Here is a 24,758-nt window from a genome sequence, read left to right on the forward strand (position 1 = left end):
CTTAAGTAATCTCATCTCCAACATAAGTACTGTACACTGTATAAAACATTTCTATATCTTTCCATACTCCTTCTATTATCTTTCTTATACAATATTTTTTATTTAGAATTGTATTTTCCTTATTTAATAACATGAAAGAAGAATATGGAGTGGTATTGTGAATATTGGAATGGATTAAGTGCATTTCAAGTATTCTTAATGGAGAAAATTGAGTGTCTTGTGGAGCCCAGTTGAATGTTTAGTGAACTAATTACTCTTGGGGAGTGAAGAACATGCCCAGTCTCCATCTACCCCTCACCATGATCTCAGCCACATATGACACTCGAGTAATCTCTCCCATAGTTTCATTTCAAAACCTGTCCTGCTTACTCTTGGGGAGTGAAGAGCATGCCTAAAACAGTCTCCATCTACCTCTCACCATGATCTCAGCCACATATGCCACTCGAGTAATCTCTCTCATAGTTTCATTTCGAAACCTGTCCTGCTTACTCTTGGGGAGTGAAGAGCATGCCTAAAACAGTCTCCATCTACCTCTCACCATGATCTCAGCCACATATGACACTCAAGTAATCTCTCTTATAGTTTCATTTCGAAACCTGTCCTGCCATTTAACGCGCAATATTCTTCTGAGGGCTTTGTTGGCCACACAGTAACACCGATCTCACGAAATTGATACATACCCCGATTTTTATATGTAATTTCTGGCAATTTGATTTCCACATTTTACTTAACCTAGCCATTGCCTGATTTTCTTTTTTTCAATCTTTCATTAAACTCAGATTAATTCTAAAGATCCTGTATTAGAGATCATATTTCCTAAATATTTAAATGATTCCACCTCATTAATCGTTTCTCCATCCAATGATATTTCATCTTCCATTGCATATTCCGCTCTCATCATTTTACATTCCTTTCTAATTGGATGATAATTTCATAATTCCCTGTCATCATATTTCTATCTTGCATAGCCTTGATAACTTTTTTTTGTAACTATTCAAATATACAAATGTTTATTAATTTTGTTACAGGTATATTTCATCCTTTCCCTTCAGTTTTCAAGGTTAGCATGGGGGTGTAAATACAGTAACTAGTGATATGAAATTAAATTGGAGTTTTAATCTAGCCTTATTCTTCTTTCCCATCGTTATCCGTACACTGAGGGGTCGGTTGCCTGATATGCCCTCTCCAATGCCTTATATCAAAGGCATCCTCTTCCCCCTTACCTCTTCTCTCCATATCATCCTTCACCTTATCCTGCTATTTAATTCTCTGCCTCCTTCTAGATCTTCTTCCCATAACATGTGCCTCCCAAGCTCTCCCCGCTATCCATTCTCAACACATCCGTCATGAAATTCTTATCACCTCTGTAATCTTTACTACACCTGCCATACTTCTTATTTCATCACTTTCCACTATTTCACTGTGATACTCCCATAATCCACCTCAGCATTCTCATCTCTATTCTCTCAAGCTTTGCTTATTCCTTTCCTCTCAAGAGTCCACATTTCCAATCCATTTATTAATACTGCTCTTTATTAATGTGCTATAGATCTTGACTTTTAGCTTGATTGCCATTTTTTTATCATATACCACTCCTGTTACCTCCCTCTCCTTTCCTCAAGCTGCTTTTATCCTATTCTCAACTTCAGCCTTACATCCTCCCTTCTGACTTACAGGTAGATCCAAAGTATCTAAATTGTTACGTCTGTTTTATAACTGGGCCTCTACTTTCAGGCATGGCTATCTTATCCCTTCTTTCCTTACTGCTCAACATAGCTTCAGTTTTATCCACATTTACACTAAAGCCACCCCTCTCTCAAGTCTTTTGCCACTACAAAATTATTATTTTGGACAAATTAATAACTCATTGATTGTGCAATAGTCTAATGCCTAGTATTTCCACATGCAGGAATGAGTGAGTGAATAAAAATATAGTTGTGGAGAGGGGTTTGTTCTCTCCTCTCACCCGAGTCAAGAGTGAGGGTGAGGGGATAGCAGTGAGTTTTTCCCCATATTAGGAAGGTTTGTACTCATCCTTCTGTATTCACTGATATGAGTATTGGAGTAAGGGGAGGAGGTGGGGTACGAGTGAACCATTCATAGTTAGCAAGCTCTTCCTAAGCAGGGACTTTTTAAGCCACTAGTTCAACTACAGTAGTTAAAGAGAGGGCTAACCTAGTATGACCCCCTTCCCTTACCCAGCCTCCGAGGTCAACTATCAACTGTATATTGATAATTAGGGGAAGTGGCAAATCATCTAGGTATGCTAAAAATTTCAGCTGGGTATTTATTATATAAAATATATCTTCCTATTTGAAGACTTATTAGGTAAAAATGCCCACTGCTTCTTGGGTTGGAAGTCATCCCTAGCACTGAACTGATAGTTTCTGTTTCTTCCCTGGAAATGTACACCTACCTTGTTCCTTACAGGAACTGAGATGACTCCAGCAACCTCCTATTTGTCTATCATGGGGTGAATGAGCTGATCGCATTGGTACTGTACATGGTCAAGGGAGATCCCTTTCCCCTGAAGGAAATGACAACCAAAGGGTTGGTATATTTTCAACCATCCTCCCTCTCATCTAGGAAAGATGGAGGTAAAATTCTATAGGTTTTATAGAATGGAGCTCAGAAGTGTAGTTTACCAGCATCAAATCAGATCCAGAGATTAATGCTTCAACTACTTTGTCCCTAAAATAAGGGCAGCAAGAATGTAGGAGAAGAGCCAGTTATTCTGCCGCCACTCTAGACTTACATCTATATGTTATCATAGAAAAGATGCTTACTTTTCTAAACAGGATCTTGCCTAACTACACCCTTACTTGAGCAAGCACCACAAGACCAAGGACAAGGGCGTCCAGAGACTTATGGGTACTCTCGTAGAATAAAGTCTATGATGATGGTTTGCTACATACACACCCCAAACCTCACCCCCTGATGGACTTCAAAATTCCTCTTGAAAACAAAGGTGAGGCCTAGCCCCTGACTTTGCGAGATCTGACCCTAGATGGAACCTAGACTTCTCAGCAGTTGAGACATATCCATTATGAAATGACTCCCAAAGTAATAAAGAGAGCGTGTTCTAGACACTCCTCTTGGTTCTGCCCCTGGTAAGGAATTCACCATCACTTAGGTCTTCTTCAGATAGCTCTGCAGAGCCCTCATGAGGCAAAAGGCCTCTTCTCACCATGCCACTCAACATCTAACGTAGAGATGGGATGGACAAGGGCTCAAACCTGGGACCATGCCCCGGCACTAGAATAAGGTGCTCCTTCACCTCTTAGAGTGGTAGACTAAGGCAGAAAGACCTTTTCACTCACCTAACTTCTTCACCAATTAAGGCAGCAGACAGTCTTGCATGTCAGAATCTTGACTGAGAGCTTCTCAAAGGGTCGGATGAGGTACCGAGAATAGCAAGATTATTAGAAGCACACTTGACCATAGGCAACTTACTTAAAAGGATGGTGAGGTTGCACACACCAAATAGGAACTATCGAGGTTGAGCGGGTTTCACACCACCATCCTCCAGATTGCCAGGCAGGGACATTTACAATAGGCTACCACACCCTTAAATCAATGATGTGTCACCCATAGCTAGACAATGTCATGTTTGGAAGTGCTGTGTCAAGTTGAATAGTGCCTGATCTTGAAGGTCTCCCTAATACACTCAGAGTTTGTGCTTTGCATGGAAAATCCTTGGAGACCACACAGTACCTCCCCAAAAATAGGTTTTTATATCGTCAAAACCACTATGACCAAAATAAAGCCATTCGTAATTTTTTCCATATAATTTCTTATAACATATGTTAACATTACTCATATGGTACTGAATGAAATTTAAAGCTCACAGAATTATAAGAATACCTTTATTAAAACAGAGGGATTTCAACTTCCAGCAAATAAAATAATACAAGAATTTGTGAATCTAATTATTATAATCAATATCTGGTTCTTCATCTTCTGGATCTGGATACTCAAAGTCCTGTGTCTTTACATCCCCATCCTCACCATATTGAAGAGCAAAATCTGCTTGTATCAGTAAGTCTGTCAGAGATTCTTCTTTATTAATATTCAGAGGTATATATCTTACTAGAGAGAATTCTTCCAAAACTTGACCCAACGCATGGGTAAGTTTACGGTATCTGAAATAACAAAATAGATGACAAAAATGAGACGCTAAAATATTCTTCCACTGTATATTAGAACTAAAAGACAATATAACAGGCAATTTTCACACCAAACAGCAATTATTATTTTGTTTTGAACTATTATACATCTTTGAGGATGGATTGTAGTAACTTAAAGGGTTGAACTGATCCAAGTTTAGAAGTACTGTAAGGAAAACAAACCTAAAATCTCTGCAAAGAAGCAATATGTACTAAAGCAACATGATCAAAAGACAACTCAAACAAGAATTCTATCAATATAAAATGGGCTGTAAAATTGGCATATTCAATACCACTGGTGTCATCATATAAAACCATAATTATCCTGAGTATAAAATACCATACTGTAGATTATTCCAGCAAAACTTCCTGGAACACATGTGCTATTCCTTCTTTAGTGAAAAGCTTTGGTAAAAATAAATAAAATAAAAGGTAATAGTTTACAACACCACGCTCTCCATTTACTCCAAAATAATGCAATCCTGCAGTTCTCATCTTCTTGCACAGTAATTAAGTGGTTATTTAAATTCTGGGAAAGCAGTAATTAGCAAGATATGTTGAGGAAGGGGGAAGGGGTTATAAAAAGAAAATAGCTCGGTTTCCTCACTAAACGACTTAGAACTGACACGTCAACATCGTCAACCAAACAGAATTCGTGATGCCAGCGTACATAAACAGAAGTTCGTAATGCCAGCGTACATTTGATATACTGTATATTCAAAATATACTTAATTAAAAATGGATTAATTACTCTAAAGTGTCCATAAAATATGCAAGTTACAATAGTGACACTTTTGAGTAATCACTCAATTTTTGATCCAGTATATTTTGAATATACAGTATATCAAATGTACGAAGGTATCACAAACTTCAGTTTATGTACGCTGTCATCACGAATTCTGTTTGGTTGGCATGTTGACGTGTAGGTTCCAAGTCGTTTAGTGAGGAAACCGAGCTATTTTCTTTTTATAACCCCTTCCCCCTTCCTCAACATATCTTGCTAATTACTGTATTGCTTTCCCAGAATTTAAATAACCACCTAATTACTGTGCAAGAAGATGAGAACTGCAGGATTGCATTATTTTGGAGGAAATTGAGAGCATGGTGTTGTAAACAATTACCAAATAAAATTTATGCCATATAATATGTACAACACTTTGTTCTAGCCAGACAGACACTGATAAACAAGAGGTGTTGTGTAAACTGCATACCATCCACCTAAATTTTAACTTTTTATCAATCTTTAACCTTAGCCTAGGATGGCTGCATATATTTTTGTGGCGATACTTTTGTTAGCATAATTTTCTGTTAATTTTTTATACAAAATAACATGGTATACAGTATTTTACATATTTTGTTCAGAATGCTATTGTCTGCATAGGTGATTTTGTGCTTATTTCTCCATCAGTGAATCAAGATATACCAGTTCCCTACGCAGAGCTTGTGCCAACTTCTGCTAATGTCATTTTCTTGGGATGTGCTTTGCCAATTAGATATTCATAGCATTTATTTGTTTCCAAGTCAGTTACTATTAACTCTTTAGAACAATTTTTGTTAGATAAGTTTTATCACATACCATTTTTTGGAGGTTCTAAAGATAACATTTGACTGAGTCTCCAGATGATAGTAGTAGGAGGAGCTTATGATGTGACTAGGTTAGTCCTATGAACTTTCATGAGAATCAGCAAGTACTAATCTGTTCTCTAATTACTTTTCCTTGATACTTAAAATGATGCTGTATTAATTCCAATGTTAACATTATTTTGTATTAAGCAGTCCCATCCTTTTAGATACAATTTTCAAAATAAATTTCTTCCCAGTAGGCAGAATCTAGTCATCAATGAATTATGCTTCAACTGAGGGATTAGGGTATGGCATTAAGTCACGGCTTCTTTGTATTAATAAACTCATTTTCAAATATTTTTTTTTTAGTTGTTCCTCTAATGTAAATCTAGGAAGGAAAACAGTTGACTCAAATATTGATAGAACTTACCTGATGCAAGAAGTAGGTATGGTGGTGTCATTAGCAATTCATCCATAATACTGTATTATAAAACATAAGAGATGCTGGATAGTTTTCACCCCTGAAGAGATAACGACTCCAGGATTGGTGTTACCTCTGCTGGTGCGGCTGACAGAGAAAACTGAGCCACCGGGGTAGTTCTCTCTGGACCTTGACCATAAGAGAAAGCAGATTGGGATACATCTGGGAGCTACCAGGATCATAATGAGTCCTGCTGTAGACGTCTAGGTGATCCCATGAGTACTGGAAGTCATTCTTGAACACAACCCATGGATCCAGAATGGGGGAGCAAAACACGGGGAGCTTTCTGTTCAGCCATGGGGCAAACAGGTCAATCCCTGGGGAGCCCCACAGGGCAAGAAGGTACCCCCAAAGGATGTAGGGACAACTCTGCTTCTACAAGCTGTCTCTGGTGACTGAGTGTGTCTACTAGTACATTCCTCATGCCCCTAACATAACTTACTGACAATTCTATGGTATGAAGCGCCCCTCAGATGTACATCCACTTTGTCAGCTAGCAATGGGCACCCCCTGCTTGTTGATGTAAGCTATGACAGTAGTGCTGTCCCTCATCTGTACTAATGAATGCCTCATAAAAGGCTCAAAGGTGTTTGGAATGTGCACATGCCTCTCCTCTTCAGTCCACACTCCTGAAGCAACCGGGTTGTCCAGGTATGCTCCCCACACACATCTCCTTAGATGTGTCCGAGAACAGATGCATGTCCAGAGGTGAGAAGCTGAGTGGGACTCTTCTGTCGAGGTTGCTCTCGTCGAGTTACCAGACCAGATCATCCCGAACCTCAAGCCCCACTGGAACAGGATGGAATGGGGAATCCCTGTTGCTTGACCAGTGATCCTTTAGACAGGATTGAAGATATCTCTGGTGGAATCGCCTATCAGGCATGAGCTTCTTCGAGGACAGATGACCAAGAAAACTTTACCAGTGCTGAGCTGGAACTACTGTTTTGAACAGATATGGTCACACTAGCTTTATGAGCCTACTGCATAGTCAGCAGGAAAAACTCTTGTTGCTGCTGAGTCTATCAACATGCCCAGGTACTTTAACATTTGCTTGAGTACTGTATGAGATTCAACTTCCCACTAATTCAACACAATTCCCAGATTGTGGCAAAATACAAGAGTCCGCTCTCAATACCTAAGTGAACACCTGGGAAGCCATAAATAGTCTAGAGCTGGTAAACAGTACCGTAGAGGGAAAAGCGAGGTACAGTACTTTTGAGAGGTCTGATGAACAGGCTCTTGAAAGTACATGTCCTTCAGATCTACCATAAGTATGAAATCTCCCTCTCTAATGAAAGACGGCACAAACTGCATTATTTCCATATTGAACTTTGTTTGTGGTACAAACTTATTCAGAGGAGAGAGGTCACTACTTCCAACATTCATTTCATGGAAGCCAACAATCCTTTCATTTCTGTCTGGCAGCTTGCTTTTTTATATCAAAACTCTCTTGTAATCTATTTGCCTAATTCTTTAGTGTAATGCCCTAGCCTTCCAGTGAGATATTAGTTACTTTATACATTGTTAAGCCATATATAGGATTTTCATTTGTCCCTATCTTCCTGATATTAAATATAGTCAAAAGGGTATCTTGAATGAATATGTAATATCTCTTAAAAACTGATATTAGTACAGAAAAGTATTACACTTACTTTTTGTTAAACTTCGAAACGCTGTGATCAGAAACCAGAAGCTCATGAATTTCTGGCTCTAGAAAAGTTTCTATCTGGTCTTGTGCTGCTTGATTTAGAAGGTCCATTTTTGTAAGAACATTCAAATGTGGAACCTGAAAAAAATACTAATCATTATTTTCATTCTTTCTATAAATTATAAAAACCAAAATTTTTTCTTTTGTTTATACAATCAAGAAAAATATAGTTAACTGAGAACAATCATTAACCCTTTTACCCCCAAAGGACGTACTGGTACATTTCACAAAACTCATCCCTTTACCCCCATGGACGTACCGGTACGTCCTTGCAAAAAACTGCTATTTAAATTTTTTTTTTTGCATATTTTTGATAATTTTTTGAGAAACTTCAGGCATTTTCCAAGAGAATGAGACCAACCTGACCTCTCTATGATGAAAATTAAGGCTGTTAGAGCAATTTAAAAAAAAATATACTGCAAAATGTGCTTGAAAAAAATAACCCCTGGGGGTTAAGGGTTGGAAATTTCCAAATAGCCTGGGGGTAAAAGGGTTAATGGATGAAAGGACTTTGAAATCTTTCTATAATGGATACCCTCAAGAAAGGAAGCATCTTTAATACCTACTTCACTATATCACAGCTGCTTCAAGGATTGGAATCAGCTGCAAGAAAGAAATTAATTGGAAGAACTCAGAGGATCATTTTGATTTCAAATAACATCAAAACCTCATATCTTTTGTGAAATGGCTATAATTGAAATACAGTATACTATTGGTAGGTGACAGACCTAATAGTAAAATTAGATGAAAAGTTTGTAGAAATGTGAAAAGGTGAATAGGTGGTACTGAGGAGAGGACCAAAAGGCAATGAGAAAAAACAAAAGGTCACAATGACTGCATAATATCAATGGAAAATTAGTCGGTAGAATGGGTCTGGAAACCACGAGAAAGACGTGGGTCTGGACTTAGCAATGGGCATCAAATTTTAGAGATGGTTTCTCAAGCTATGTTCTACGTTGCGATATTTCAGTGATGTTGATATGCATAAGAAAATAAAATGAAGTGACTCATTGCATTGGATGGGAAGACTTTAGAAGCAATTAATTTCCAATACATTTAAAAAACATTGAACTGTGAAGCGGGCATTGAGAATGCAGTAAGAATAAAATTAGCCAATGCCTGAATGAAAAAGAAAGATTGATAGACAGCTGGTATAAATATTCCATCACAGAAGTAGGATAAGCAAAGACTTACAGTGTGTGCTTGCATAAGGCCTTTATTTATTTATGCAGAAGAAAAATGGGAACTGACCAGGGGAAATTAGTAGATTCTAAAGAGCTGCAAAAATAAAATGCAACGATTTAAGGCCCTGGTGTTGGAAAGATAATAATGAATAAGCTGTAGAGACATGGTGTCCAGTGGAATTTTTCTAAAGTACACTTTTTTAGAGTGGAGAATATCAATTTTGTTTTCATCTCCAAAAATGAAAAAGCTGAGGTAGAATGTTGAAGATGATAACTCATCACCAGTTCAAAGATCTGAATTGATTTCTAGAGATCAAAATATCCTTGATTTTTAAACCCAAAAATATAAAAAATTCAAAAGTAATTTGTATTCTTTCTAGCTATATAAACAAGAGTCCTTTAAATAGGGACATGTTTTTAGCATGAGCTGCAATGGCTGTTGAAAATGTTAGCAAGGTAGATAATGAAAGCTGGTGAGCATGGGTGAAGACCTCATCCCTCACCTATTGGGAGACCTTCACTTTACCCTTTTGGCTCAGAACTGATAGGGGTGGTCAAGGAGGGAAGTTCAACTCCAAGGAATCAGGTCTGCATAGCTAGGAAAAATACAAATTACTTTTAAAATTTCTTATTTGTACCTACACTTATACACACCTTTTGTCTTTTAAATGGGGGAGACTCATGTGTTTTGCGAGTTGGAAATCCCCAAAGAAACCGAACTGGTTGGTTCTTTTTCTTCCCTGGCCTTGTAAGGGAGCGAAGGATATGACTCCAGCAACGTATTTGTCTATCATAAGGATGAGTAGACTGATAGGACCTGGAACACCATCATGGGGAGGAAAGTCACACTTATAGGGCAGGGGAAGCTCCAGAGCTACCCTGGGCACTAGGGTCAAGGAGAAGCTCGGGAGAAAGGGGGCAGGGGTGACCTGGTTATGAAGATGCCCAGAGAACGCAACCACTTGCCACTGGGGGAAGATGTACGTCCATCCTACCCCTGGGCCCCCAGGGAGGGAGAACCTCTGCAGAAATTACCAGGACCACTGTCACTGGGGACATGCCCTTCACCTCTGCTGTCACCAAGGGAGACACTGGCACTGAAGAGCCTACCTGAAAGACCTAAGAAGGCCAAAGCCCCTCTTAATTCGCACTTGTCTTCAGTAGTAGCACAAACTAAGAGCCTCCAACCTCAGATGGAGTGTGGCGAACATAGGAGGAACCCCGCAAGTGTTCCTACCTCCTGCTGCACACTCTCCAGGGAATGAACCATGGGAGTAAGTGCAGGAGAGGCAATAAAAGATGCACCTAATGGGCAGAAGGAAAATGCAAAGCTCTGTTCTTCTCCCTCAAAGTATATGCCGGCCACTACAAAGGAGGCTCTGACCTACAATCGGCAAATGGGGAAGACTACAAATAATCATGGCCCTAGCAAGAGCACAGAAAGTGGATCTACAGACAGTTTAATTAAAAAGCAGATGTAAAGTACATCCTTCCACAATCGAGTGTCTTGTTCCACAATCACGATCAACACACAGTATTCACTTCTCAAAAGAAAAAGAAAAGTTTACTTAAGGGAGCATCAGTATGAACGTTCTTAATGCAGCCGAAAACACAAGTGAAGAGTCTTTGACAGGAAACAGGGCGGGGCTCCTAGCCCTTGCTCCCACCTGTCACTTAACGGCTGTCCAGCTTTGCACTGAAAGCATACTTCCTACCTGAAGACAAAACAAGCAATATGAATTCCAGATAAGGGTCATTGAAATAATTTTAATATCCACATACCTCAAGTTGTACCATTACAGAAAGTGCAGTAAGGGACCCAGAGAGGAATTTTGAGGCATCAGCCATATAACCTGCATCCAAGATAAAAACTGCACAAACACGAAAATCCCAACTATGGAGCTGCTGTACGAATCTGATATGGAAAAAAAATTAGAACAAATTTAGTTTCAATATTTAACCAGTATTTATTATGCACACATTAGGTATCAGCTTGATTGACAAAACAGATTAAAAAGGAGGTGATGGAGTAGAATTATATGACTAACACATGGACACAGTAAAATCCTACTACAGGTGCTACTTACCAGCGGTAGGACCGACCGCCGTGTATGCTTAGATTCCCTTCTGTTTGGTTATTATATGCCTATGTAAGGAGGAGGGTGGGATTGAATGGATAATGTATTGGGTAAGTATTGAAATAAATTTCATTATAAGTTTTTTGTTTATTTTTATGAATCTTACCCAACAAGCAATGCAGTAATTAGGATATTTGAATGGATAAACGAACAGTGGTAATCTTTAAGGGATAGTTATAGATATTCACCTATAAGTACATACATATACCAAGGCACTTCCCCCAATTTTGGGGGGTAGCCGACATCAACAAATGAAACAAAACTAAAAGGGGACCTCTACTCTCTACGTTCCTCCCAGCCTGACAAGGGACTCAACCGAGTTCAACTAGTACTGCTAAGGTGCCACAGCCCACCCTCCCCCGTTATCCACCACAGATTAAGCTTCATAATGCTGAATCCCCTACTGCTGCTACCTCCGCGGTCATCTAACACACCTAGTTAATTCATTCCAGAACTCATTCCGCTCTTCTTCATTTTCCTCACTACCTGGCCCATACGCACTGACAAACGCCCAACATTCCCTACCCAATCTAACCCTTACCCACATTAACCTAGATGATATCTCCTTCCATTCCACTACTTTACCTGTCATCCATTCACTCAGCAATAAAGCCACACCCTCTCTCGCTCTTCCCTTTTCAATCCCAGACACTCTACCAGACATTTCACCAAACATCACTTCACCCTTACCTTTCATCTTTGTCTCACACAAGGCCAATATATCCATCCTTCTATTCCTAAACATACTTCCAATCTCTCATCTTTTACTCTCAATCGTACTACACCCACGCACATTCAAACACCCCAAAACTAGAGTGCGGGGAGCAGTCACTCTCCCCCCAGCTCCATCTCTTTGTTGATGTCTCGCAGGATTATCTACACCTATAAGTGACCAGACATTAAAGAAATTTCTAATTTGTTTCTTACCTGTAATTCAACCTTTTGCTGTCAAGAGACTGGACTTGCCACTTTTCTTTGACAATGATTTCCAAAGTACTGAAGCAGTGACTTGAATTAATAAATTCCAAACCTTATACATAGGACCTTTGTTCCAGATTATAACACAGACCATAGCATTTGTGGGTTTAATATTGAAGAATTTAATTATTTGTAGGAAGACCCTGAAATTCCTCAAAGCAATATCTATAGGCATTTATTCACAATCATATAACAACACATACAGAACAGGCCTTGAAAGAGAAGACAAAAAGCCCTTGTAGTATCATACAAAAGCTTGAATATTCACTTCTATAACTCTCCTCTGTTATATAACAGTCCTGTAACCTGAGCTGTATTTGGTTATATAATTCAAAAGTCTTATGCCTTTTCCAGTTAACTGAAAAGACAGTCGCAGAGCATGAGAATATGAATAAGACTCAGTGAGGGGAGATGGAAGAAATTCACATACATTAAGGTCAGAGGTATAAGGCTAAAAAATAAGGGACTTGGCAGTTTGAAACTCTGAGGCACAAGACACAGTGTTCAAGACTACCAGTGTGTATATATATTTACTTATATATAGATATAGTCATGCCCACTTTACGTCATTAACTCATTCCAAGAAACCAGAAGGCATTTCCGACGCATATCGGATTTTGGCCTTAAAAAGCAGTCCTTTTTACACAAAGAAAAATACAGTATGTAGATATGTACTTAAAACCTCGTCGTCGGCATGTTCTTGTATCCGAATATCATAGTTTTCAGTCCCAATAGAAGGTTGAATAGAGGAGAGAGTCATAGTAGGTTAATTATGATTAGGGTGGTGAGCCTTCTTATGGCTCGTAAGACCAATTTTTGCCCTGAATAATCGATGGTATTGATCACACTGAATCGTGGGAGGCGTTTGTGGTTGATTTGCTCTTTTTGCCCATTTCTATCGTTTAGCTAACAGGTTGTCTCTTCTATTCTCTTCAAAGAGGTCTATGCCCACTTAAATTTTCCTTCTCCACTCGTTCCTGTTACTTTCTGAAGCTATGTTAGCTTCCTTGAGGGATTTCTTAAGTTGGTCTTTAAATCAAAGCATAGGGTGGCCTCTATGGAGATCGCCTGTATCAAACTCACTAAATAGTATCTTCTTTGGTAGTCTTGTGTCCTCCATGCACATCACAAGGCCAGACCATCTTAGGTGGTGTTTCATGATCATGGCCTCTGTGCTGGTGACATTGGCTCTTTCAGGGACTGCTGTATTGGACACAGTCTTTCCATTTGATTTTCATTATTGCTCTCACAACCTATATGTTATATAAGTTGTCACGTCAATAATTTTCTATAAGGAGGAAATTTGCCAACCCAAATAGATAGATATTTGAATTCTATCTATAAAACCTATGCTTCTTAAGATTGACAATATCTTAAAAACAGAGAAACTTATAATCCCATAAAATGCCAAACTTGTCTGTCCAAAACATAAATATCTTTGTCTTCTGAAACTTTTGACATGAAATTTGTGGACAATGTGTCAAGATACTGCAGCTTTATACTGACCCTTAAAATGATGATTTTCTGGTAAAAAGTAGATTATAGATCAGGTCACCACCTGGATATATGATTTCTTCTCAAGCCAAACTTAAAAACATTCATAGATGGATGATCCAATTCACCATAAATAATTCATATACTGTACCAAAATATGCACCTACCCCTTTATTTAACATAAGTTTTATTCTACTTGACAAGTTTAATTCTACTTGATTAAAGTTTAATTGTAGTTAGCACAAGTTAAAAATTACGCTAAAAATTTTAGTATATGATACAGCTACATCCTGAAATGACTTACCTCTTCATAACATCCATGTGAGTATAAAGTTCAATCTGACCAGGACAATCAAATAGTATGCAGTCTTCATCATAATCCCCTAGTTGTTCCTGTAATGATAAAAAAAAGTATATCTAATACTCTTACTGCATGCAAAATATGCAAATCTTTATAAGATTAAATATTTCAGTACATGTATCTACCAAATATTCCTATACTCTATCTCTTGAGAACAAGCTTAGTACAAAAAGTGGAAAAAGAGAATTTTTAGGCAATTTGACATGCCTGCCCAGAAGTTTTGCATCTGCTCACCGCCAGTTATCAGCAATGACCATACGTTTATAAATAGGCATCTTACTTAGCTTCTAAGCCCATACATTTGAGGTGGGAAGGTGTATATAAGAATATTGGTTGCATTAAAACAATAAATCTTAATATGAAAACTTGCTTTATTTCAATGAATTTCTCCGAACATTCATATACTGAATACCCCATTTAGCAGGATGGAAGGATAGTTGCAATTCATTACGGTAGTTAAAATCCCCTCAACACAGAATTGAAAGTTAATTAAAATTCCATGAATGTTCTTTTTCTGTATTCCTATCATAGGTTGCCATACTAAATACCTCTCATTCAATAGGATGAAGGGATTATTATAACCTATAGCAGCAGTAGGGGACTCAGCAGTATGAAGCTTCATCTGTGGTGGAAATGTGGGAGGTTGGGCTGTGGCACCCTAGCAGTACCAGCTGAACTCGGCTGAGTCCCTGGTTAGGCTGGAGGAACGTAGAGAGTAGAGGTCCCCTTTTTTGTTTTGTTTCTTGTTGATGTCGGCTACCCCCCAAAATTGGGGGAAGTGCCTTTGGTATATGTATGTATGTATGTATTATGGTAAGTAAAATCTACCTTAATGACAACATGAAATAGCATGTTGATGAAAACTCCATGAATGTTCCATCACTCCATTTGTTAAAGGGAGATGGGGAGAAATATTTCTGGAGGCTTAAAGAACCACTCTGAAGTGAAACGTACCAGCATTTCTTGCGATTGGCTTTCCTGGACTTTTGAATTTTTCCTTCTGAGAAGAATCAAAATCAATAGTGGAAGAAGAAAAGGAGGAGGATAGCTTCACACAACAGCTTATCCCTACCTTTGGTAGGAGTTGGTGTTCAGTCTAGGACTGATCACCTGGTAACGGTACAAACAGCAGTTAATGTTACACCGGTCTCAACTTGCTGACCGACCATGAAGGTGCTATCAAGATTGACTATCACTTGGCTGAGGATACCTCAAGACATGGGATTATGTACTTGTCAAACCATTCTGGGCATTGTCTTATCAACCTTAAATACAAATGGCTAAATCCAAATGGATCCAAAAGCGTATAATCGGGCGGTAGTAAATTAATTGGGTCATGAAGAAACTCATTCCATGTCTGGAAAACAATCCCTGGCACCAGAGAGAATGAGCAATTTTGATTACCTTCTCTATGGTGAATGGCTTTGGTTTTGTAGTTGGGCTGAATAAGTGCTCAGAGGCCCGGCACAGGAATCAGTCACTAATCGATTTGGCAATGTCCACAGCCTCCAGCCTCAGCCACTAAACTACAGCCTCAGCCAGCCACTAAACACTAGTTAAGCATCTAGTTACAAAGCTTTTTCAGCAGTTCCAACTTTTACCCAATATGTAAATTCCCCAGAAAGGATGAGGGTTAGCAAATTTGAACTTCATTTGCAAACTTGTCAAAGAAAACAAAATGAAAGCTAAACTTATAACTAAAATAGATGGGATATACGCTATGTATAATAAAACTATTCAAAATTACTAAGAATGTCTTAATCCTAAAGACATAGGCAGAAACTGGTTCTTTTGGCAATGGTAGTCGTTGAAGGATAATACTGTACTACTGTATACTGTACTCACTAATAAAAATTCTGATTCATCTGGAGGAATACTGCGTACAGTATACCTCCACCATAAACACAATAATTATCAAAAGTTCAAGATAAAATAAGAATGAGATGAAGCACAATACAGAAACAAGATCATGAGTAACAAATTCTGAGAGCAAAAGTAGCAAGATGCTGCTTGATAAAAACACAAGGAATGAGTTTACTACTATTACTACTACTACTACTACATGCTATGACTAGAGACTACCAGCGGCTCCTAAGAGGAACCCATCATTTGAAGGGTTCTTCTTTACTTCTGGGGTGTCCCGGTATCTTCTGACACCTATGAACAGTAGACTCATAGGGTTGCGTTAAAATTTTTTTTTTAGGATTATCAGTCTTTAATGATGAATTTCAGACCAAAAATTTTGAAATTAAGAGAATTATCAAAGGCTGAGGGCCTAGTAAATAATGAATACTGTATAACAAACAATTAAAATTAGTTTATTTGTAAATACTGTGCTGTACCTCACCTTCAACCATTCGCGACCATCTGGTTCCATGAGATATTCCATACAAAAGACTAAGCCTCCATTTGGACCAAAGTCCATATCTTCTGCTTGCATAACATCATCTATATTGATTAGGTCACGTACATCAAAGAGGGTATTGTAAGCAAATGCTTCTGCTGCAGGATCTAAATTTACAACACTGAAAATAAGAAAAAACAAACCCAATATGATACAGAATACAATACTTACAACAACAATTATAAAATAAAAAATTTCAAATATTATAGTAGTTCATTTGTATTTTTCCTAATTATACAAACCAGAGTCCTTTAACCCTTTTACCCCCAAAAGGATGTACTGGTACGTTTCACAAAAGCCATCCCTTTACCCCCATGGACGTACCGGTACGTCCTTGCAAAAAAATGCTATAAAATTTTTTTTTTTTCATATTTTTGATAATTTTTTGAGAAAATTCAGGCATTTTCCAAGAAAATGAGACCAACCTGACCTCTCTATGACAAAAATTAAGGCTTTTAGAGCAATTTAAAAAAAATATACTGCAAAATGTGCTGGGAAAAAAATAACCCCCTGGGGGTTAAGGGTTGGAAATTTCCAAATAGCCTGGGGGTAAAAGGGTTAATAGGAATATGAATGGCCGCAAAAATTCTAAGGATGTACTGTAGTAGTAGGTACTGGCCAGTGGAGGGTAACCTCTATCCATCCAGAATTCAGCTCTGCACTCACTTTAGACCTTAGGCCTGGGACTTGCGGGGAAGTTGAGGCAAGAAATGTAACTTACAGGACTCGGGTTAGTATAGATGGGAAAACTACAAATTGTTTCAAAATCTGTGGTTTGTTCCTATACCAATACAAACCATCATCCTTTGATAGGAGACATTAATAGGAACCAAGGGTAAAGGTATCCAAGAAACTGTGGGTAAACTCCTGAAGTCACCTTCTTCATGGAAGCCATAAGACAGGTTTACGCGGTCGGACGGTTCGTCGAACGCGGATCGACAGACAAGTGTTTGAAGTGATGTTCGAACATGTGAACGGGGTATTTGGTTGGTGTTGGACACGTTTGTCGAACGGTTCGAAGAAAGTCTGTTCTCACTGACTTTTGTGGGCGGGACTTCATTGTCCACAAACCTTATACATTTGTGACTGACTCCACCTCACTGAACTACTGTATTTGACAAGCAGGTTCAACCGTGTAAAACCCCTATAAACACTTTTTTTTTTTTAATTTCTATTTTTTGTCTGCAACCAAAACATCAAGACTTTGTGAGCTAGTGCCCAGGATACTCTTTCCATCTAATCACTGGTTGAAGGGTAGGCACCTATGATGGTTTCACGAAACTAGAGTGAAGCACTGTTCATGGATATCTTCTTGTCCCTTCTGATGCAGAAAAGTCTCTCAAGTGCTCAAGCTGGAAGCTCTCATTTCTCTTCTGGTAGTGCTGTAGTGCCCTTACAGGGCAGAGAAGCCAAAGCAAAGGGATGGATAAGAACTTGAACTGGGAGTTGCAGGCATTGAATTCTGTAACAAAGATGAAAAAGACCTACCATTCCTCAAAATGATTCTCAGTATATTTAATGGAATGAAGTTAGCTTACTTGACTTGTCAAAGATAAGGCTAGAAGAAGGCATTCTTAAGGATCAGATCAGCCTGACATCCAACTCAAAGGCTCACATACAGGGCACGTTTAAGAGAGCTGAGGACTGAGGTGACATCCCATTCCGGGGGCCAGAGCTCAGGGGAAGGTAAGATTGCTCAAAGCAATAATTTGAAAGGCTTTGACTGGAGAAGAATCCCTTCTATAACACCAACTGCAGACCTTCGCAGGTATCCAGATATTTATTGTGCAATGCCTAACAAAAAGCCGCTCACTCGGAGATGCTGGATAGTTACCAACCGTGAAGTGCAAGGGACGCCACTGAGATGTGGTACTTCTGAAGGTAGGGCTGACATAGAGGGTGGACCATTGAGTTAGTTCTCCCCATACCTTAACAAGGAGCCTCAACTAATCTGGATACTATATGGCATGCAGAACACTTGGGAGACCTCAGTCATCCTGAAAATTGATGTTGTCAGCAGCCTACTGTTTAATCCGTGAATCAAGTAGAAGGGAGGAAAGGTGTACACATCCATATTGTCTCACTGAAGTTGGAAGGAGTCTTTGAACGTCACCCATGAGTCTGGAACTGGGAAGCAGAACACATGTGGCGCACATGTCAATCCCCAGTGATCTTCAAAGAGGTAGAAGCATTTTTACCATGAAAGACGTAGGGACCAATTGTAAGTGTGTGTACTAGAACATTCTTCTTGTTCGGAATGAACCTTACCGACAGCTCCACAGCATTGTCCACTCGATAGGTGTGCACCTGATTTGCCAATTTGCAAAGGGTTTTTGAAACAGTTCCATACTGTTTTTTGGCATATGACATGACCATAATATTGTCGCTCATCAACTCTAATGAGTGCCCTATAAAACTTTGATGGAAATCTTGCAGTGTTAGTAATGCTGATTGCATTTCCAACTGGTTAATATGCAGGGGCTTTTCTTCTGTGGACCACATCCCTGAGGCTTGATTCCTAAAGTGTGTGCCCTAACCCCTCCTTAGATGCATCTGTGAACACCATCTCTAAGGGTGGGGAGTTGAGTGGGAGTCACCTGGAAAGATTGTCTTGGGCTTCCTATTCTATTGGAATAAGATGGGAGGAGAGATCACTGGTGGCTGATAAGTGACGCTTCAGACACCACTTGAGCAATTGCTGGTGAAGACGTCCATGAGGAACAGGTTTCTTCAAGGAAAGACGTCCCAGAAGACATACCCGCTGTTGACACGGAAGCTTTTGACTGTGTATGAACAGGTGTGCTGCCTCACTGAGAATGCTAATGCAATTGACTAATTGAAAGATTCTACCTGCTGCTGTGTCTATTACCATGCCCAGGTATTTCCTCCTTTGCTTGGGCATGATAGTTGAGATTGTGACTAATGGAAAGAATGAACTTTCAGTAATCATCTGGCATCATATCACAAATGACCATCGATGCCAATGACAAGAAGGATAATTATGAGTTAGCAACTTGAAAAAATTTAATAAAAAAATTTAAAGGATAAAATTTTTCATTTTTATACTCACTTGATGTCCATATTGCTTCTACTCAAAGCTGTGTCAATGACTACCCCAAAATAAAATATCCCATTCTCTCATGCTGCAAAATACCTCCCCTCTGGGTACCACCAAGCCATCTGGCAGTAGATGGCAACTAGCTCGTCAATGACACAATACTTTACATCCTGCTTTTCAGTTCTTGAAGTTGCAAACCTAATTATTATTATTATTATTACTATCCAAGCTACAAGCCCAGGGGCTCCAACAGGGAAAAATAGCCCAGTGAATAAAGGAAATAAGGAAATAAATAAATGAAGAGAACAAATTAACAATAAATCATTCTAAAAAAAGTAACAACGTCAAAACAGACATGTCATATATAAACTATTAACAACATCAAAAACAAATATGTCATAAATAAACTATAAAAAGACTCAAAAATTACTAGTGTCTTGACTTTACTGATCAGTAAGGAGAAGAGGAGGCATGTATATGAACATCATATGAGTACAAAATAACACACTTTATCATTAAATTGATTATTTTCATGAAACTCCCTGATGTTCATATTGCTAATTCCCACACCATGATGTAGGTGGGATAGTGAAGGAAAGTCAATGGGAAAGTAACAATATAGATCAATCAACTTAATTGCCACTGAGCTTCGTTTAAAAGGTAACCAATTCTAACCACAAGTAAACTCCTAATCACTCAAATTTTTGGGTTGGATTCTAGTTCTATACCTATAAGACACCTTTCAAAGCTATTCCTATACAGTATAATAAATAAAACCTTGAACTCTCTTACTTTGAGAAATGAAGGTATGTACTGTATAAGTTAAACTAAGTTCAACCAAATACACTGTATATGTACTATAAATACCAGTATACAGCAAATTCTTATTTACACCATATATCACAATTACTACCACATCCAATACCCAGTAAATTCTAATAAGATCAGGCTTCTTTTAAATAAAGCCTTGTAAAAACTGACTAAGAAAACCACTGAGCCACTGTCAACACTGATAAAAAATATTGACAAAATACATAACCATTTCAAGTTTTCTGTGGATACCTTTCTACTCCTTTATAAAGCTGTTTTAATCTCTTTAAGAAATGTGTAAATATGTTTCCCTTAACATATTTTAAAAAACTAATTCTTATTCTTCATGTCATAAGTATGCCAAAATGATCCTTTGCATTCATTAAAGATAACAATTCTGTAGGGAAATAAATTCTTTCTAAAACTTTTTCCACACACAGATATAACTGAAATGACAAATTCGAAGATAATTTGTATTTTTCCTAACCATACAAACCTTAGCTATTTACTGAGGGTTTACCTTTAAGCGCAGCTGAAATGACGAGCCAATAGTTTTAATGAGGGTTAATTACCCCCGCGCTAGTTAGCGGGGGGTGGGGAAGGGTGGCTTGCTACCCCTCCCCCTCCACACACTGGTGACTTGCTTCACTTCACTTAGAGGTAGGACTTGACTTGGGGGTCAGGGATGGCGTGCACATATGTGTAAATAGCTAAGGTTTGTATGGTTAGGAAAAATACAAATTATCTTCGAATTTGTCATTTGTTCCGTAACCGAAATACAAACCACGCTATTTACTGAGGGTGACTTACCCCTTAGGAAGGGTGGAAAGTCCCCAGCCTTACTGACTTCGGCTTGCCCGGGGGCCCGATCCCTCAGTGAGCAGCACTAGAGAGAGGGAGCCCCTGTACCTCACAAGTTCCTAGCATCGCTAGGAACGAGTGGCCTACATAAGCAGTGTGAGGAGGAGAGTGTGACTCGTCCTATGAAGTTGACCTTGAGACCTTCAGATAGGAATTCTAGGATAGGACGTTCCCCATACCACCTCGTCAGGGTATGGGAGACGCAACAGTATTAAGCTTAATACTAGGAGCACAAAGAAGCATGGGTTACCTGCAGAGGTCGAGGTCAGCTATGCGAGGACCAGGATGCTGCTTCCCCAAGAGAGGGGAGAATGAAGAAAGAAGTAAGGGTCAGACATACTCTTTCATTCACGCAGACTAAGACCGGGTAACAACGCCCTCAACCTACTGCTACTTGTCCAAAAAGGAGCCTGAGGTTAGACCAGCTGTTGTGCAGCCACCACAAGGCCGATAGAAAACGTATCGAGGCTCCTGTGGGTCACGTCTTGCAGGTAGTGGGCTGTGAAGGTCGTTTGATGCTTCCAGACCCCAGATTGAAGTACCTGCGTCACAGAGAAGTTTCTCTTGAAGGCCAGGGATGTAGCAATACCCGACATCGTGGGCCCGAGGGCGACGTGACGGAGGAGGGTCAGGATTCAGGGCATGGTGGATAACCCTTCGAATCCAAGCTGAGATGGTGTTCCTGGTGACCCTCCTCTTTGTCCTGCCTGTGCTCACAAACAAAGCTCGCACATGAGGACGGACTGCAGCCGTTCTCTTCAAGTAGTGCCTCAGACACCTCACTGGACATAGTAGCAGATGGTCTGGGTCGTTTGTTACAGAACAGAGACTCGCGATCCTGAAAGAGTCGAACCGAGGATCCGGCACTCCAGGATTCTGAGTCTTGGCCACAAACTCAGGGACGAACCTGAACATTACCTCCCCCCATCCCCTTGAATGGGCGATGTCGTACGAGAGACCATGAAGTTCATTAACTCGCTTGGCCGAAGCCAAGGCGAGTAGGAAAGCCGTCTTCCAAGACAGGTGGCGATCGGAGGCCTGGCGTAATGGCTCGAAGGGAGGTCTCTTAAGAGACCTGAGGACTCGAACCACGTTCCAAGGAGGGGGTCTCACTTCCGACTGAGGCAGGTAAGCTCATAGCTACGTATGAGTAAAGAGAGTTCTAGCGATGAAGAAATATCCACGCCCTTCAATCTGAAGGCCAAGCTTAAGGCTGAGCGATAGCCTTTCACTGCCGAGACAGAAAGGCGCATTTCTTCTCGCAGATACACGAGGAAGTCCGCTATTGCTGGAATAGTGGCATCGAGTGGAGAGATACCCCTTCCACGACACCAACCACAAAAGACTCTCCACTTTGCTTGGTAGACTCCCTCAGAGGACCTTCGCAGGTGCCGAGACATTCTCTCCGCAACCTGTTGCGAAAAGCCTCTCTCCGCAAGGAGACGCTGGATAGTCTCCAGGTGTGAAGCCGAAGCGAGGCTACGGCCCTGTGAGGGACGCCGGAGTGGGGTTGTCTGAGAAGCTCGTGTCGTGGAGGAAGCTCCCTTGGGAGTTCCGTCAGGAGTTGCAGAAGGTCCGGAAACCATTCCGCGTGATGCCATAGCGGAGCTACCAGAGTCATGGAACAGTTGACCGATAGCCTGGTCCTGTTGAGCATCCTTCTCATCAGACAGAATGGTGGGAAGGCGTACACGTCGATGTTATCCCACCATTGCTGGAAAGCTTCTTGCCAGAGTGCCTTGGGGTCCGGGACTGGTGAGCAGTACAGGGGCAGCTTGAAGTTCAAGGCTGTCGCGAAGAAGTCCACAGTCGGGGAACCCCACAAAGTCAGGACTTTGTTGGCTATCTGAAGATCCAAAGACCACTCGGTACTCACTATCTGCGAGGCCCTGCTCAGACTGTCGGCGAGCACATTCCTCTTGCCAGGAATGAAGCGAGCTGATAGTGTTATCGAGTGGGTTTCGGTCCACCTCAAAGTCTCTACTGCAAGATGGGATAGCTGTTGCGAAAAAGTGCCTCCCTGCTTGTTGATATAAGCCACTACCGTGGTGTTGTCGCTCATCACCACCACGGAGTGACCCGCCAGGGACCGTTGGAACTGCTGAAGAGCCAGAAAGACGGCCTTCAATTCTAGCAGGTTGATGTGTAGGCACTTTTCTGATTCTGACCAAAGGCCTGAGGCCCTCTGGTTCAGAACGTGCGCCCCCCACCCTTCTTTTGACGCGTCCGAGAACAGAGTCAATTCCGGGGGGAGGACGAGAAGACTCACTCCATTCCGCAGGTTCTCGTCGGCCAGCCACCACCGCAAGTCCGTCTGTTCCAGAGACCCCATTGGGATCAGAATGTCCGGGGAATCGGATCCTTGATTCCACCGGGACTTGAGCCGCCATTGAAGGGATCTCATCCTGAGGCGGCTGTTTGGAACCAGACGGGCCAGGGAGGATAGGTGGCCTAAGAGACGCAACCACGATTGGGCGGGGAGTTCTTTTCGCCTGAGGAAGGGTTCCGCCACCCTCCTCAGCCTTGCTATCCGGTCGTCTGATGGAAAGGCTTAGTGGAGATTGGTGTCTATTAGCATGCCTAGATAAACCAGTCGTTGGGACGGCTGCAGAGAGAAATTCTCGAGGTTTACCACGATCCCCAGATCCTGGCAAAGATCCAGAAGCCTGTCTCGGTGCCGAAGAAGGGTCGACTCCGAGTCTCCTAGGATCAGCCAATCGTCCAGGTAACGAAGGAGACGAATGCCGTTCCTGTGCGCCCAAGATGAAATCAGGGTGAACACTCTGGTGAACACCTGAGGAGCTGTGGAGAGACCGAAACACAGCACCTTGAACTGGTAGATCTTGTTGTCTAGGCAGAATCTCAGGTACTTCCTGGAAGACGGATGGATTGGGATCTGGAAGTACGCGTCCTTTAGATCCAGTGTACACATGAAGTCTTGTGGTCTCACCGCAAGTCTGACCGTGTCTGCTGTCTCCATGCTGAACCGGGTTTGTTTGACAAACCTGTTCAGAGCTGAGAGATCGATGACGGGTCTCCAGCCTCCAGTAGCCTTCTTTACAAGAAAGAGTCGACTGAAGAAGCCTGGGGAGCCGTCCACGACCTCCTGGAGAGCATCCTTCTCGAGCATGGTCTCGACTTCGGCCTGAAGGGCCAGCCCCTTTGCCGATCCCGTGGCATAGGAGCTCAACGACACTGGATTCGCTGTCAGGGGAGGTTGAGATGTTGTGAACGGGACGCGATAACCTTGGCCGATCACTGAGACCGTCCAAGCATCGGCCCCGTGTTGCTGCCACCTGCGGACGCAACGCTGAAGGCATCCCCCCACAGGTGGACATGTAGGGGGACTGCCACCCCTAGGGCTTGCGGCCGCGGCTACCACCCCTAGGAGTCTTGCCTCCCCTGGAGGACTTACCGCCCCTCTTGACCTTGGCTGGAAAGGGCTGGGGCTTAGACACCACTTTCTTAGCTGCCGGTGCCTGTTTGGGAGCCTTACGAGGCTGTTGCTGCTGTTGTGGCGGGGCTGGAGGCTTATAGGGCCGAGTTGTAAGG

At 40.9% G+C, this 24,758-nt stretch overlaps 1 protein-coding gene across 2 annotated transcripts in view; it reads right to left on the bottom strand.

Moving 5' to 3' along the window:
* Positions 1–3,849: 3,849 nt before the first annotated feature.
* LOC137645345 (GPN-loop GTPase 3-like) overlaps positions 3,850–24,758 on the bottom strand; it is a 54,230-nt gene continuing 33,321 nt past the window's right edge. For both annotated transcript variants that reach the window (XM_068378157.1, XM_068378161.1), the window contains exons 3-7: positions 16,421–16,598; positions 14,017–14,105; positions 10,885–11,017; positions 7,863–7,996; positions 3,850–4,142 (exon numbers count right to left, since the gene is read on the bottom strand). In XM_068378157.1, coding sequence (XP_068234258.1) covers positions 3,926–4,142; positions 7,863–7,996; positions 10,885–11,017; positions 14,017–14,105; positions 16,421–16,598 — 751 coding nt within the window. In that variant the 3' untranslated portion in view covers positions 3,850–3,925. The remainder of the gene's footprint in view (positions 4,143–7,862; positions 7,997–10,884; positions 11,018–14,016; positions 14,106–16,420; positions 16,599–24,758) is intronic.

The sequence above is a fragment of the Palaemon carinicauda genome, chromosome 1 (assembly GCF_036898095.1).
Source record: "Palaemon carinicauda isolate YSFRI2023 chromosome 1, ASM3689809v2, whole genome shotgun sequence".
NCBI classification, from domain to species: Eukaryota; Metazoa; Arthropoda; class Malacostraca; order Decapoda; family Palaemonidae; genus Palaemon; species Palaemon carinicauda.